Source organism: Numenius arquata, chromosome 23, assembly GCF_964106895.1.
Source record: "Numenius arquata chromosome 23, bNumArq3.hap1.1, whole genome shotgun sequence".
Taxonomy (NCBI): Eukaryota; Metazoa; Chordata; class Aves; order Charadriiformes; family Scolopacidae; genus Numenius; species Numenius arquata.
Genome location: NC_133598.1, coordinates 4,375,112 through 4,389,778, shown reverse-complemented (window position 1 = coordinate 4,389,778; position 14,667 = coordinate 4,375,112). Strand labels below are relative to the sequence as shown.

General features: G+C 55.7%; 2 protein-coding genes across 4 annotated transcripts in view; one reads left to right on the top strand and one right to left on the bottom strand.

Annotated features, from left to right (window-relative positions):
- On the top strand, positions 1-1,827 carry CYB561 (cytochrome b561). The gene is made up of 5 exons (XM_074162917.1): positions 1-202; positions 426-524; positions 596-699; positions 781-938; positions 1,629-1,827. The coding sequence occupies exons 1-5, from the start codon at positions 1-3 to the stop codon at positions 1,825-1,827; spliced, it is 762 nt and encodes a 253-aa protein (XP_074019018.1).
- Positions 1,828-9,077: 7,250 nt separating this feature from the next.
- The window catches only part of TANC2 (tetratricopeptide repeat, ankyrin repeat and coiled-coil containing 2), a 213,886-nt gene continuing 208,296 nt past the window's right edge, over positions 9,078-14,667 (bottom strand). For all 3 annotated transcript variants that reach the window (XM_074162697.1, XM_074162698.1, XM_074162699.1), the window contains 2 exons: positions 13,086-13,186; positions 9,078-11,046 (listed from right to left, as the gene is read on the bottom strand). In XM_074162697.1, coding sequence (XP_074018798.1) covers positions 9,078-11,046; positions 13,086-13,186 — 2,070 coding nt within the window. The remainder of the gene's footprint in view (positions 11,047-13,085; positions 13,187-14,667) is intronic.

Below are 14,667 nucleotides of genomic sequence, written 5' to 3'. Positions count from 1 at the left end.
ATGGAGGGGTCTCCGCCGCCCGCCAGCCCCGCCGGGCTCTCGGCGTACGTGGCCGTGTCGCAGCTGCTGGGGCTGACGCTCTTGGCCGCCACCGGCGCCTGGCTGGGCCGCTACCGGGGCGGCGTGGCCTGGCACGGCCACCTCCAGTTCAACGTCCACCCGCTCTGCATGGTGCTGGGCATGGTGTTCCTCCAAGGTGACGGTGAGCAGGACAAGCGCCCTGTCCCCGCTGCAGCCTTCAAAGCCCCCCCCCCCCCCCCCCGGGGCTGCAGCCGGGCAGGGAGTGAAAGGGACAAAACGGTGACAAATGAGGCCAGGAAGATGCTCCAGGACCACCCCCACCTGGGTGCAGCACCCCTGGGAGATGCGGGGTGCTGGGGAGGTTGGGGACCCCCATGGATGCTCATCTGTCCTCTCTCCGGCAGCTCTCCTGGTCTACAGGGTCTTCAGGCACGAAGCCAAGCGTTCCACCAAGGCACTGCACGCCCTGCTCCATGGCCTGGCGCTGGTCATCGCCCTCGTTGGTGAGCGCGGGGGCCGGGGTGGGTGGACGGGGATGGACCCGGCCCCGGTGGTAATGGGCTCCTCTCCACAGGCATCGTGGCCGTCTTCGAGTCCCACCAGGCCAAGGGCATCCCCAACATGTACAGCCTGCACAGCTGGTGCGGGATGGCCGCCTTCGTGCTCTACCTCCTGCAGGTGAGGGCTGGGGAGCCCCTGGGTCCACCCAGGGGGAGACGGGACCCTGCAACGCCCCATAACATCCCTGTACCCCCGCAGTGGCTCCTGGGCTGCGGTTTCTTCCTGCTCCCCGGCGCCTCCTTCTCCCTGCGCAGCCGCTACAAACCCCTGCACGTCTTCTTCGGCATCGCCCTCTTTGCCCTCTCCATCGCTGCCTGCTTGCTGGGCATCACTGAGATGCTCCTCTTCAACATCAGGTGGGTGACTGAACTTGGGGGGTTGGTTTAGGGGGTGGTTTCCCCCGCCTGACTCCCCTGACCCCCAGCAAAGGGCTTCTCCAGCCCTGTGGGGCAGTCTGGACCCTGCTCAGGCCATGGCTCTGGGGCTATTAAATCTCCCCCCGAGGCCTTTAGTTCTGCTGCTGCTGAGTCACTTCCCAGATGGTGTTTAACAAGGGCTGGGTCCTTCAACAGCTTTCTTTGGGGGTGGGGATAAAATATCTACCGAAGCCTCTTTGCAGTCAGGTGTTTTCAGAACCACCCCCCGCTCTGGGAGCCTCATGTCCCCAAGTCCTCTGCCCTCACAGCTAGAGGACATGGCGGTGGCCCCAACTCCACATCAGGGTCCCCCCCAGCCCCAGCACCGTGGGGACATGGCTGTGGGGCACCCCAGGAGCTAGGTCCCTCTGGTTTGGGGAGCACATCTGGCAAGGGAGATGCCTATAGCCCTGCTATGGGACTGTGCCCCCGATTTTCTCTGCTGTCACCAAGAGTGTCCCTTCCCAAAGCAAGCAGCGCCCGGGCAGTCACCTCTTCCTCTGATTTGGGGGAAAAGGACCTTTCCCAGGGAGTGTGCCTGGAGGATGAGGAGGGGGTCCCAGCATGGGTAGGTACAGGCCACCCACACCCTGAGGCTTGAGCACCCCCCCCCCCCCTCTGTTCCTGCAGCGACTCCTACAGCCGCTTCATTCCTGAGGGTGTCCTGGCCAACACCCTGGGGGTGCTGCTGGTGGCCTTTGGGCTGGTGGTGGGCTACGTGCTGACACGGGACGACTGGAAGCGCCCGCCGCTGGCCGAGGAGCTGGCCCTCTCCATGGACTTCAAGACCCTGACGGAGGGTGAGAGCCCTGGTGGTGGCAGCCAGTGATGTCCCCAGCTCCCCAGTCCCTGGCACGGGCACCTCATGGTGTCTGTGGGATGTCCTTGTGCATCTGGTCCCCAGTGCCTTGGGGCTCTGCCTGGCTCAGGGTGACGGGGACAGACGGGGAAGGACACGCTTCTTGGTGTATCACTGCCTGTTGGGTTCAGCCTCGCTTGGCCTTAATCCTCCTCAGCTCTGTCCCGCGCAGCCCCTGGTGACCCCCCGAGCTTGTCCCCAGCTCCGTGGGGACAGCGGCACCACACGCAGGGGCTGGCAGCATCACTGGGGCACGAAGGAAGGGGGGGTCCCCAGGCTCTGCGGACTGAGGGGTGAGAGCCCAGATTTCCCTGCTGCGAGCGGCTGAAACCCACAGCCCCTTCCCAGCGCCCACGGGCAGAGGGGATGGTTGCCATCACCCCGATTTCCCACTCGCTGGCAGCCCATCGCCCCCCAGCCCGGCCGTGTGTGGGGGCTGCTCTCCACAAAGGGCTCCCCGGGGGCTCGGAACGACCCGGCGCCTGTGCAGGTTCAGCAGCTTCGTGTCCAAAATGTCCTCCCTCTCGTGCCATGTGTTGTCTGCTCAGTGGATGCTCCTGACCCAATAAATACTTGCAGCTAACCCTGTCATCCCCCCAGCTCGTTGTTTCGGGGGTACCCTGAGCTCCCACGCGCCGGGAGGGCTGGGGAGGGCAGGGTGGGCATTTGGGATGGGATTGCCCCATCTGGACCCCGTGCCGTGCACCCTGTGCACCCTGAGCTAAGCGGTGGCTGTGTGAGGAACCCCACGGGGATGTCCCTAGGGTCTGGCCATGCACTGGATGTGCCCACGGACGTGGGGGAGACCCACTGCCGTGAGGAGGTGCGTCCCCGAGATGTGCACTCATTTCCTTTGCTGAAAGCACCCCCTTTTCCTTCTGGACTTCGGCATAGGCAGCAGCGTGGGTGAAGCTGCTGGAAACCTGAACTCCCGATCCCAGCGCTGCAAAGAGCAGCCCCAGCAAAGGCACAAGCCCAAGCCGGGGGTTTTTCCTCGCCACAGCCCCAAAGTGCCGTGTCCTTCCAGCGCTGAGCATCCAGCCCGGCCCAGTGGCTGGAAACAGGGATGCTGGCAGCTGTGAGGGGCGTTCAGCTGCGAAACCGGGTCCTGGGTTCGGGCAGGGATGAAGCAAGCGGACACTCGGGTTCTCGGGAGCTGCGGGGCTCCAGCATCCACAGCGCCGAGCTGCGCTTCCCACAATTTAATTCAGAAGACTCTCTGATGCAGTTTCCTCCCCTATTTTATTAACGCCCCTTAGCCAACGGCAGCGGCAGCGCTGCCTCCGTCCCCTCCTGCTCCCGGCGATGCCAGGTCCCTGTCCCCGTCCCCGGGGCAGTGACAGCCAGACCCGACCCCTGCATGGTCCTCATATTCCCACACTATTTCCACACCGAGAACGTCCCGCTCCTTCGCTCTCCGCAGTGTGGGAAAAACACCAGGCCAGACGCCGTTTCCAAGTGTTAACCATTTATAAATAAGTACATTTTTTCATACATACAGTTTTCATTGTACAGATTACAATCTGTATACATTGGGGGTGGGGGGGGGTGGGGAAATGCATTCTTTTGAACTTTTCACATCTATCTCACAGCTCACATGTACAGACAAGAAAACTCTGCTCAAGCAAATACAGCAAAGGAAAAAATATGTTTTCTTCTTTCCTTATACATGAGAGGCCAAGACCTCCGCTGTCGGCAGGGGCTGCTCTTCCCACTGCACAATTATCACAACTGTGTGGTGTTCAATATATCAGTAGAGAGAACAGAACATGCATTGAATAATATACTGTACAGAGAAAGTCCTTTACATCAGAATTATAGAAAAGCTAAAGGAAAATTTAAGTGTCTTAAAGATCTTCCCAGCAAGTGTCTCGGAGGATGGCAACCAGGGAACTGTACAAAGCACAGGGAGTGTGTACTTGGAGGTGTTTGTACCCAACTCGGATCCTCTCGGATGTGAAGACAGGAGGGAGACGGAACGCTGAATGCAACACTATGGGAAAGAAAAGGCTGGACAGGGGTGACACGGGCAGAGCTGGCAGAGTCCACGCGAGTCTCTGGGTTATCGGTGCGGCAACAGAACGGGACTCGACGTAGCACACAGCGCTGCTCCCGGTCTCTGGCTTATCAGCGCACGGCGAGGCAGACCCAGGGTGAAGGGACCCGGTTCCCCGGGCGGGAGGGTCTCCCACCCACCCAGCACGACCCTGACCTGCCGAAGGAGATGACCCGCAGCCCCACCGCCGGCCCCGGCGGCGTCACCCAGAAGGGACAAAAGTCTTTTGGCAAAGCAGCCCTCCATTTTCAGGACTATAGGATGCGATCCCGGCGGCCGGGACCCGGCTGCTGACTCCCCAGTACCGTGACAGCTAGAAAATGAGGAGGAGGAAAGGATATGGCGGATGGGTCTGGTGTCCCGCTGGCTTTCCCGGTGACGGTCGCACTAGCTGTGTGTTCTCTCGGGTAGGTCTGTTAACAGTTTGCGGTGAGATCCAGCTGTATAGTCAGGAGTTGGACACGAACGCATCTTGCTAAAGAATTGAGCCCTTAGTGGTTTGTATTAGAAAAAAGAGTTTGATTGAATGAAAATCCAGCAATTATTCACACAAAATCTGAAAAAAACGCAGATTAACTTTCAACCATTGTGCTTTGTGTCCAACACACACCCCACCAGACTTCGCGTAGAGCAACCAGCACGGGGTGAAGGCATTTACCTGCAGAGGTCCCAGCGGGTACGACAGCTCTGCCCCTAAGCCCTTGGTTACACACCGTTAATCCCGGTAGAAGACTTATCTTGAATTCCCAAGACTAAAGCAAAGTACAACCACCAAAGAGCTTGCGACAGCTCACCGCGGGCCCCCCGGAGCAGGGAAGGCGGAGGAGGAGCAGGCACGCCGGCTTGCTTTTCTCTAGGTAAGGCGGAGCTGGCACTTCGGTTTTAGCTAGACTTCTTCTGGGTAACCCTGAATATACAGCAACCTGCGTACGAGGGGACTGAATCGCTCCCAATTTAGTAGCCACCCTGGTTCCGCACCTAGCCCAAGCGTGGCGTAGGCGTCGGGCACACGCACACACCGTGTTTGCACCAGCCAAGCGGGTTCCTTTACAGCCAGGTTAAAAAAAAAAAACCCCAAAAAGATCAGTGCTCAGACAGACCCACCTGAGGGCACCGCAAACAGACAGACAGACGGACGGACGCACACCTCGATTTGTCGGGAGCCCTCCCCAGGAGCGATGCAGAGAAGGCGGCTCAGGCTACGCGGCGCTTTCACCTTTGGAGATGGATCCCAAGGGATCTGTCTCTAAAATCCTCCCTTTCCTAAGCACCAACAACTATTTTCAAAGCTCTCCAATGCCATTCCCAGCCTGGCCGGCGGGGACCCCTGCAGAGCCCCCCCACCAGGCGGGTGTCCCCTCCCCTGGGACCAGAGCATCCTCCGAGTGTGGGAGACAAAGGGAGAGCTGGTGAGTCCCCACCGGGGATGTGACACCCACACCCGGAGCTGGGAGAGAAGATTCCAGCTTTGCGGCTGCGAACAGAGGACGAGAGACACCTGGTGGGACGGTGGGATAAATACAGGGCTCGGCTTCAGCATCGCCTCCCCAGTGCGCCCAGGAACCAAACCCGGAGCTTTCAAAGTCACCAAAAACCTGGTTTACTCGGTGCCCTAAGAATCCTACTCGCTCGCAAGATGGGGGCTCGCCCGCGGTGCCACTGCGGCCGGGGAGGGGACAGAGAAGGGCTGGCAGCATCGTCCCACATCTTAATTACTCAATTACACGGATGGGCAACACAACACCACGTCTGAATCATTGTGCACGTTCCCGCAACGCGGCCCAGGCTTGTGAGATCGAGATCTAAGATGAGGGGGTGAAGGGACGTCAGGGGAGATCCGAGCCCCGTGCTCCACCGAGCCCCGTGCCCAGCAGCGCTCGACCACAGGACCAGGCGCGGCAGCACAACACCCAACGACCTCGGCTCTTCCTCCCTGCCAAATCCCCATCCTGACTTCGAGGACACGGGGGGGGGCTGTGGAAAGAACGGCTTTGCCAGGGAGAGGTGTGCTCCTTACCGGGGACCACAGCAGCCATCCTGCCTCAGCTGTCCCTAAGACAATTGCTGGGGAAGCGCTTTAAAAACCACTGCAAATAATTTTGTATTTAAAAATTACTCAATCTGTTGATGCTTATATACAAGAGTCAGTTCTTGTGCTATAAATGTTATGATTCATTGCTTAGTTTCTTTTCTTTTTTCTTGCTTTTTTTTTTTGAAAAATACACTAAGAGACAAGAGCTGTTTTGCTATTTTCTAATGAAGACACTACTCACGCTTAAATATCCAGTATTTATCATAGTAACAAATTCAAACAGTAAAGTGCACCCATTTACAGAGAGAACAGATGGAAAACCATTAGTGCAAGAATCCCGTGAAAAATGTTAACACGTGGTATCGTGAAAAAACCTGCACGCCGCAGTATTTAAGCCTCCTTTCAGCTTGGTGTTTGTGTCTACGAGTGTGAGCTCTTTTCTTTTTCCCTTAAAACATCTTCATAAACCCCAAAGTGACACACCGAAGGCGCTGGGAGGGGACGTCGCGGGGGGGGACGGTGCTGGGAGCACAAGGCGGTGAAGAGCGGAAGGAAAGCACGTCCCGTCTGCGTCCGGGCAGAGAGAACCGGCTGACGGCGTCCTGCTCGGCCCCGCAAAAGGGGGGACGGGGCTGAATTTGGCCACTTTTCCCTTTCAAAGAAGCAACTAAAAGGCAAGAAGCCGCTCGCTGGTCCAGGGAATCTGGAGGATGGGAGACGGGGAGCGAAGCGAGTGGTGCCGCTCCAGAGCCAGGGACAGGGTGTCCTAGCCAGAGATGCGCTGCACGCGGAGGAGGAATGGGTTACTCCTTAGAAAGCAGAACACGCTGCTTCGAAAAATAGAGAGGAACTAAAAAAACCACCCTCATCAGACCCCCTTTGCAAGGAGAGAAATAGTGCACGGAGCTGAGTGTCCCCCGCGGCCGCGGGGAGCCCACCCGCCCGGGGGGGGGTCTCCCTGTCCCCCCCATCCCCCCCCAGCCTTACAGAGCCCTGTAATAAAGCAAAGAGTCAGCGCTGGGTTGCACCTCGAGAAAGAAAACACCAAACTCAATCCAAATACTGGCTCGGACAAATACCAAAGAGTCCCAAAGGGCATAAAAATCTCCAAACCCCATGGAGGAATCCCTACCCCCCCCACCCCCCCGGAACGTTCTCAACGTGTCTATGAGACACAAACCTCCCCCGTCCCAAGGTGCGCACGTCCCAGTTTGCTCTGAGCAAATTAGGCAACGGAATAGCAACGAGATGGGCTGATCCACACGCAGACACCAGAAAAAAACCAAAAGCCCCACGGAAGCCAGGGTTCGCTAAAGAATTTCGGGCCAAGTCCGTATGCGGTGTAAAGGGCTGGGGCTGCAGGGATGTGGCACGGGGGATAATGCTCATTTACACCAGCGGAGGTCAGGCCCCGTGATTTGGTTCAAGAAGTCTTGCAATCTTATTCTCATTAGCCCTTTGGAAACACGGAAAGGTATCGCTCCTCCTGCTCAGCGCTGGGATCGCTCCAAGAGTTGATATGAGTGAGGTTGAGCACGGGCAACAGGCACTACGCTGCTTTAAAACAAGCTCCAGGGTTATCCCCCTCTCCCCCCTCATCCCCCCTCTTCACCCTCGGTAACTGAAAAGGCAGATTACGAACCCACCGGTAATAAATGAAACTGTAAAGAAAGTCCTTCCACCCACCCCCCCAAAAAAAAATTCAGAGAATAACTGAAAAACTATTGAAAATTCCACAAAACGGATTTTGGAAGCGTCGCCTGCTTTTTCACGCTGTCTTGGTGTGATCCGCGTTCGATTTAAGACAAAAAAAAATAAAATAGAAAAAAGAACCCAACCCAAACGATGTCTTGAAATAGGTCGCATAAATAAATTATAAATATCTCTCTTTTAACTACAGGCCCTTAAAAAGCAAAACACGGTCTCTACCATTTACAGGTACGGAACACGCACGATCGCTTTCCAGGATTTTGGGAGCGGATCTTAGCGGAGCGCAGCCCTCGCTCCGGCAGCAGCTCCCCGAGGGGAGGGATGCTGCGGGGCTGGGTTTGCAGAAGGACCCTTCCTGTCTCGGGAACCATCGTGCCACGTTGTGCATCCTCATCACAAAAACAAATTTAAAAAATAAAAATTAAAAAAAAAAAAATACAAATTTAACATTGCAATTTTCCTCCTTGAATACCATTTTCTAAGTCAGATTTTTGTTCTTCCTTGCAAGTGAAAAAAACCCCACCAAATGGAAACCCCCCCCAACATTAAACCCTCCCGGAGAACACGCGGTGCTGGGTGTGAGGTGCAGGCCCTGCTAAGGGTGTGAAGAAGTTGTTGTTGCAATCCCAGTTCAGGCGCAAGAGGTTCCCTTGGCTGATTAAATCACATACGAAGGGCCCGCATTAATCGCCCAATGCTTGTAAAATGCCCCCGGGGCAAATCAGTGCTGGGGCAGCCGGCAGGGAGCCGGTGGAGGAGCAAAGCGTGGTGCGGTCCCCAACCCTTCTGGCTGACGGCGCGATTAAAGAAGGAAGGAATCCAACCCGGATTAAACCGCTATAAACCAGACGAAGCAGGACGGTTACTGTGCACAGCCACGCGGTATTAAAACACCTCCTGCCCTTGCTCGCTGGGGCTAGTTTGCTCTTTGGGGGGAGAGGGGGGCAAAGAGCCAAAGGACCCGGCTGGTACGGGGACCTGTGGATGCAGCCTCGGGAAAGGCTCCTGTGATCCCTGCTCTGCTCCCGCTAGGAATTCCCATCAGAACAGAGTTGAGAGCTCATCGAGACAAAAGAAACCGATTTAAAACGAACGCGATCGTCTCTTGAAAAGGAGCCGGTTACCTCCCGCTGCGCAGGGGATATTTCTGGACCACCCCACGCCACGTTACTAAGATATCCTGGTTGGGAACTCAGCTGGAATTGGGCAAACGAGACCGGCTCAGCTGATGTTGGCTTCACGGTCAGCTGGGGAACGAAAGGGCTGGAGCACGTGCATGGCTGCCTGACCACCACACAAAGTACCGGAGAAACTTGGTCATGTAGCTACCAAAAGAGAAATAAAAATAATAATAATATGCATGGAAATCAAGCTTGGAAGTGTGTGCTGAAAACATGAGGGTCTTACTCCAACAACTGTCTTTTACACATTAGACTCCACAAATGGTCTCTTTGGTTTGATTGGGGATGTCTGCCCTTGCCTGGAGTCCCTGGAGAGCTGCCTGTACAGGTTGTCCTGGTAGGCCTGTGCCACAGGCAGTGTCCTTGCCACCTTGACGTCGGGATACGAGGAGGCTTGGGTGACTCTCTCCAGGAGGTCTCCCCGGGACCCATTGGCCAGCATCCCATGGGGGCTGTAATAGTCTTCCTCTAGCAAATGGCCATTCTGTGCATTGTTGGTTTTGTTATAAAAGGCAATGTTGCTGATTGAAGAAGGCGGGCTAAATGATTCCGGCTGGGGGAGATTGCCAGGAGACGTAGGACTAATGACAGTGTCCACTGACGACACAGCCCAGGTCCGGTTCTGCTGATGGAGATGGGGGTACTGCTGAGTCCGAGCGGTTTTATCTATGATTCCCATGAACGGCGTGGTCCGGGAACGGGCCGGCTCGCTGGGGTAACCCCCCTGCGTGGGAGAGACCGGAGAAAGTTCATCGCATGATCTGTCATAGGCTGGCTTGAGAGGAATCTCCATTTGCTGGATCGAAGCCGAGGGGCGGAAGTTGGGAGTCAGGTTGGAGGTGGAGGAGATGCTATTGCTGGAAGGAGAGAAGCGGAGGCCAACGCTCTGAGAGTGGAGCAGGGGCCTTGGAGTTGGTGGGTGAGGCTTTATTTCGCTGGGATTAACCGAGATGGGCCTTCTTATGAGATGAGACACATCTGGAGAGCCCAGCTGGTTGGCAGGGAGGGAAGAACGTTCCAGGTCAAGCTTCGAGTGACACACTGGATAGTAGGAAGCGGACTGGCTGCGCCCGATCTGAGGCGTCTGGCTGTATCTCATACCCCCCCTGTACGCCGAGGACGGTCTCTGCGGAAGGTCTTCTTTAGCCAGCCCTCCGTGCTGACAGATGGCTCCCGCACTGAGGCTCGCCTGGACGTGCTGCACTGGTCTGCTGTCACCTACGATGCCACCGATGGAGCCCTGGTAGACCAACCTGCTCTGGCTAACCCCCATTTCCCCCGACGCCGACTGGTACTTGCTGGCCATCGAGTGGGCAACCTGGCTGTAGGCACCGGTTGGGATTACAGTACTCGAGTGGACGGCAGAGCTGGGCTGGTTGCTCCTCACGATCTGAGCCTTGGCTGGCTGCAGCCTCAGCCCCTGCTGCGGCACGGCCACGGGGAGCTGGGGCATCTGGAAGGACCTCTGCGTCATCTTGGATAACGGAGACTTTGGTCTACCGGGGAGCTGGCTGACTCCACTAGGTTCTTGCTGATAACGAACCGGGGAACCGGACTGTGACCTATAAACGCTCATGCTTTCTGCTGGGGGGCTGGCACGATACTGAGGACCTCTACGGAGAGGAGAAGGTGGAGGGCTTTGATATTCCTTCCCTTGGCTTCCAACAGGTGGTGGGCTGAAGCGGTAAGAGGAGCCCTGGTGAGCAGGGGAGGTGTGCGGAGGACTGGGTCTGTAATGTGAGTTTTGGTGCGTCGGAGACAGAGCAGGAGAGGTGGACTGGTACCCTTGCCTGGTCGGCGAACCCACGGAGCTATTGGACCTGAAATCAAAGACCTGATGAGAGCCAAGAGGTGAGCCAGAAATATAGGCTGAGTCCCTGTGAGCTGGGGACGGCGGTGGGCTCTGGATGATGGGCAGCCCTTGGTTTGGCCTGGACTCTGTCTGCAAGCCAATGGAGACGTTTTCTACATCCTGCTCAAGGTATTCCTCCTCAAAGATGTCTTGCACAGAATAGAGCTCCTCGTGCTGGGCTTCGGGTTCAGGCTCCACCGGGAGCGGCGGCGGCGGCGGCTGCTGCTGCTGCTGCTGCTGCTGCTGCTGCACCTGCCTGCACTCCTCCTCCACCCGCATCAGCAGCCGCTGGATCTCCCGGTTGTTGGGACACAGCTTGATGGCCTCGTTCAGGTCCTCCAGGGCTGCTGAAAACTGCCTGCTTGACAAAGGGACAGAAACGAGAACTGAAATTACTCTGGATTTGAAGGGAGCCCTTCTCGGGAGGCTCCTGCGGGTTAAGTGGCTTGTCCGTGTTAGCGAGGGAGACGGCTGTGATTGCTACCGCTGGCTGCGTCTCACACTCTGCCTCCTGTGCCTCCCTCGGATTCATTTTATCCGAACCGAAGGAAAACACTGCCAGCCATTCCGGGGAAGAGGGGAACGCAGTCCTGAGACGGCACAACCCAGCCTAGCAAAGAAGCCTGCCCTCCGCGGTGTGCGTTACAGGCTCATTAATTACTCCTCCCGGCACCACCACGAGCTTTGCCCCTCCGTGCACGAAGGGGAAACCAAAGCATCGCTAAGAAATAGCCAAGCTCAGCGCTGCCGTAAACAAGCGCAGCTTTGACGGAGTTGCAACCGCTTACGCCAGTGAAAATTTAACTTCTGCCTGATGCCAAGACCACACAGCGTCAGGGCTGGCTCCGGAGCTCCGGGGCTCCCACGGGTCAGCGCTTTGGGCAAGGCTTGTCTCTCTGATTTTGCAAGGGGTTTGGCTAACTTCTTCCGAAGGAAGGAACGGAGCCCCCTTTGGGAGCCCGCGAGCCCCCCCCGGGGAAGCCTTTGCAAGGGGCAAGGACAGGCTGGGAGGAGTCGAAGGGAGATGGGGGTTCGGGGAAGGGGGTTGTCATTTACAGGGACACCGTTTGCTTTTGAGCAGAACCATCTGTTTGAACATGATTGTCATCTGGGGAGGGATGATCACCGGGAAAAACTCCCCAGCACCTCCTGACACCAGCCTAAGCTTTTGCACAAGCCGCTGAAAACCAGGCGGAGGAAGGGAAAGGCTCCCGTTCCCCGGACTGTGCTGAACTCAGGGGGGGCTGCTGGGCACAAACTGGGAAATGAAGGAGAAAAGCCCAAGCGGTAATGGTTTCTGCTGGAGAGACCTGGGGAGAAAAGGACCCTTGTATGCAGGGAGGCTGATACCATCTGGGAAGGAACCCAGTTTTTATGCTTCCTTACGAGTGTTTTGGAAACAATGGGGAGGAAAACCATTCAAGGAAAGGCATTAGGTCAGTGTGGCTCCATGAGCAGGACTTCTCTGCGGAACAGAAGGTCACGGCTTCACCTCCCATATCAAGACCCAATGGACCAAGCATCAGCTGGGCCGGGAGCCCGGTTCCACCCATGGCCTCCAGCATGGAAGGTGGAATGGTGGTGGTGGTGCCCGCTGAGCTACGATGTCTGTACAGGTGGACTCGACATACCCCCGGCTACCGGCCATTCTCCGCGCTGCCGTCCGAGGCATTTTGGCCGCCGTTTAAAACAGATGACAGCGCACCCAGCCCCTGAGCGTATGGCTCAAAAGCAAACCCTCCTGCTCATTTAGGAATGGCATTGATTGGTTTTGAAACGAATCTCATCTGACATCTTTTAGCCTTCGGGGAGGTTAAGGAGGGAATCCTCCGGGCTCCAGCTGAGATGCAGAGATCTCCAGGAGCTGGTTGCAGCGCTCTGGGCACAAGCCATGGCTGGGAGCTCACCGGCTGGCACTTGCCTGCACGGTCACTGCCCGGCAAGTCAGCTGTTTCTGCCTCCCAAGAAGTGCTGCAGGACAGAGAGATTCATAGGTTCTACGGCCAGAAGAGATCACTGTGATGAATAAGTCTGCCCTCTTGCATAACGCAGGCCACAGGGCTTCCATGAGTCATATTTTGCTTCAAGTCCAAGTTGTGGTTGAACTGAAGTGTATTTTTAAAGAGAATACCCAAACTTGGTGTAGTTAAGATGTTCAAAGTTCAACTAAGATGAACCCCTCAAAACGTTTGCATTCAGCCATCTCCAGAAATTAATAAATGAGGGAGGGTGTGACTTTGGAGTTTGAGAGATTTGTAATCTCATTAACCAAAGTCCCTTTGCCATTTCTCCCCTGGGGACACTGGTAGGGTTTTGCATGGTGGATGTGTGGGCACATTGTCGTGGCCAGGCTTGAAGAGACCAGCCCCTCGCACTTTTCTCTCTCTCCCTTCTCACCTGCTGCTGCGTTTGGCCCTTGCTCTTGCATAGTAAGCTTCGTAAGATTTCGGTTTCAGCTCCAGTGCTTTAGTAGCAAATTCCTCCGCCATTCCAAAATCCTGTCATTACAATAGGTGTGCAGGTAAGTCACAGAATAGATACAGAAATAAAAAAATATATACAGTTTGGGAAGAAAACAAACTTAGCATGGACATTTATTTTGCATGTAAACTTGGAAAACTTGATGGGACTGGAATGTTTCACATGGATTCGATATCATTTACAGCCAGAAAGCTACGATGGCACGTCCAACGACTCAAAGCCCTCTCGTCACGCCGGATGCTGTCAGCACCCGCAGAGGCCAGCGTGCCACTGGCTCCGTTCTCACTGATTGTGTCCCCAACAAGCGCATGCAACCCCTCTCCAACAACCTAGAGTCTCGAGGAAACATCTGGTCTCGCAGAGGCTGGAATGTTATCTCATGAAGGATTTTTTTCCACAGTTGAAAGCAATAGGAAAACTTTCCCACGCCCTCCGCTTCCCACTCTGTTGCACACTGACATACTTTGAAGGGCTGAATAAAACTGCACATGAAGGAAGGGACTACAATACCTCGGTAGCTACAAACAGGACTCACCTGGCAAAGGTCTCTCACCAGTGCCACCAGTGCCATTGTTCCTTGTCTCTCCCCTAAACTTCACCTGGGAGACTCGTTTAGGAGTGGGGAGGGAGAGGGTGACGGCACAGGCTGGAGGCTGCTCTGGGTGCTCTCGAGTGGCAGTGCCATGAGAATATCAGCTGCAGGTCAAACCCTGCCCACTCTCTTCCCTTGCCTTGTCCTGAATGCTTCACGGACCACTAAGCTCAGCATTTGCAAAGGAGACCTCTTCCCAGTGGAAGGGCTTTCATTTTGCAACCAAACACAGCTTTGGATTGCTGACTTGGGCTACGACCCTGAGAAGTTCTGGGAGAGAGCACCGAAGTACTCCTGATCTGTTCAGAAACCCAGTAAACAAACTCCACCTTCTAGAAACAAAGTTCATGAGGACACGATGGCCATTTGGACTGCACTGAGCTGCCACGAGCGAGTGAGCAGGGTCAGCTGGACCTCAGCAAAGCCCAGGGTGAGGTTTAATCTCCCCCAAGGAGAGCTCGCTACCTGGATGCCCTGCCTGGGGAAGCTCATACTTTTGTTTGTACCTTCAGTAGCAGTTACTGCAGAGATATTGCCTGACAGACTAAACTGGGAACGCAGTCAGGAGATAGGTACCTTTTACGGTCTCATCTATAGATGCAAAAACTGCAGGAGCAATTACAACGCCCTGAAATTTTTTATCCCAACACCTGGAATTCCCCAGCTAACAGTAAACTGAAAACCTTGTCCTTAAAGCAGAGGCTGAGCTGTGAGTTGGCTCGTTTAAAGAGAAGGTTCACGCTTTTTCTACAAACTGTGTTGTTTGCTCACCAGCGTTAAGATTTCACTTCCACTGCTTTTCAACTGCCTCCCTCAGAGCTTAAAGAAATGAAGTTGTCACAAAACCCCCTTCCCCTCTGGTTTGTTGGCTCATGGCCCTGGCAGAGATTTCACTTTTCCAGTCTT

What these genes read in the sequence shown, in the direction of transcription:
- CYB561 (XM_074162917.1), top strand. Translation starts at nt 1, where the DNA reads ATGGAGGGGTCTCCGCCGCCCGCCAGCCCCGCCGGGCTCTCGGCGTAC. An exon ending in GCTGGTCATCGCCCTCGTTG is followed by an intron (nt 525 to 595) that starts GTGAGCGCGGGG and finishes TCCTCTCCACAG; the next exon opens with GCATCGTGGCCGTCTTCGAG. An exon ending in ATGCTCCTCTTCAACATCAG is followed by an intron (nt 939 to 1,628) that starts GTGGGTGACTGA and finishes CTGTTCCTGCAG; the next exon opens with CGACTCCTACAGCCGCTTCA.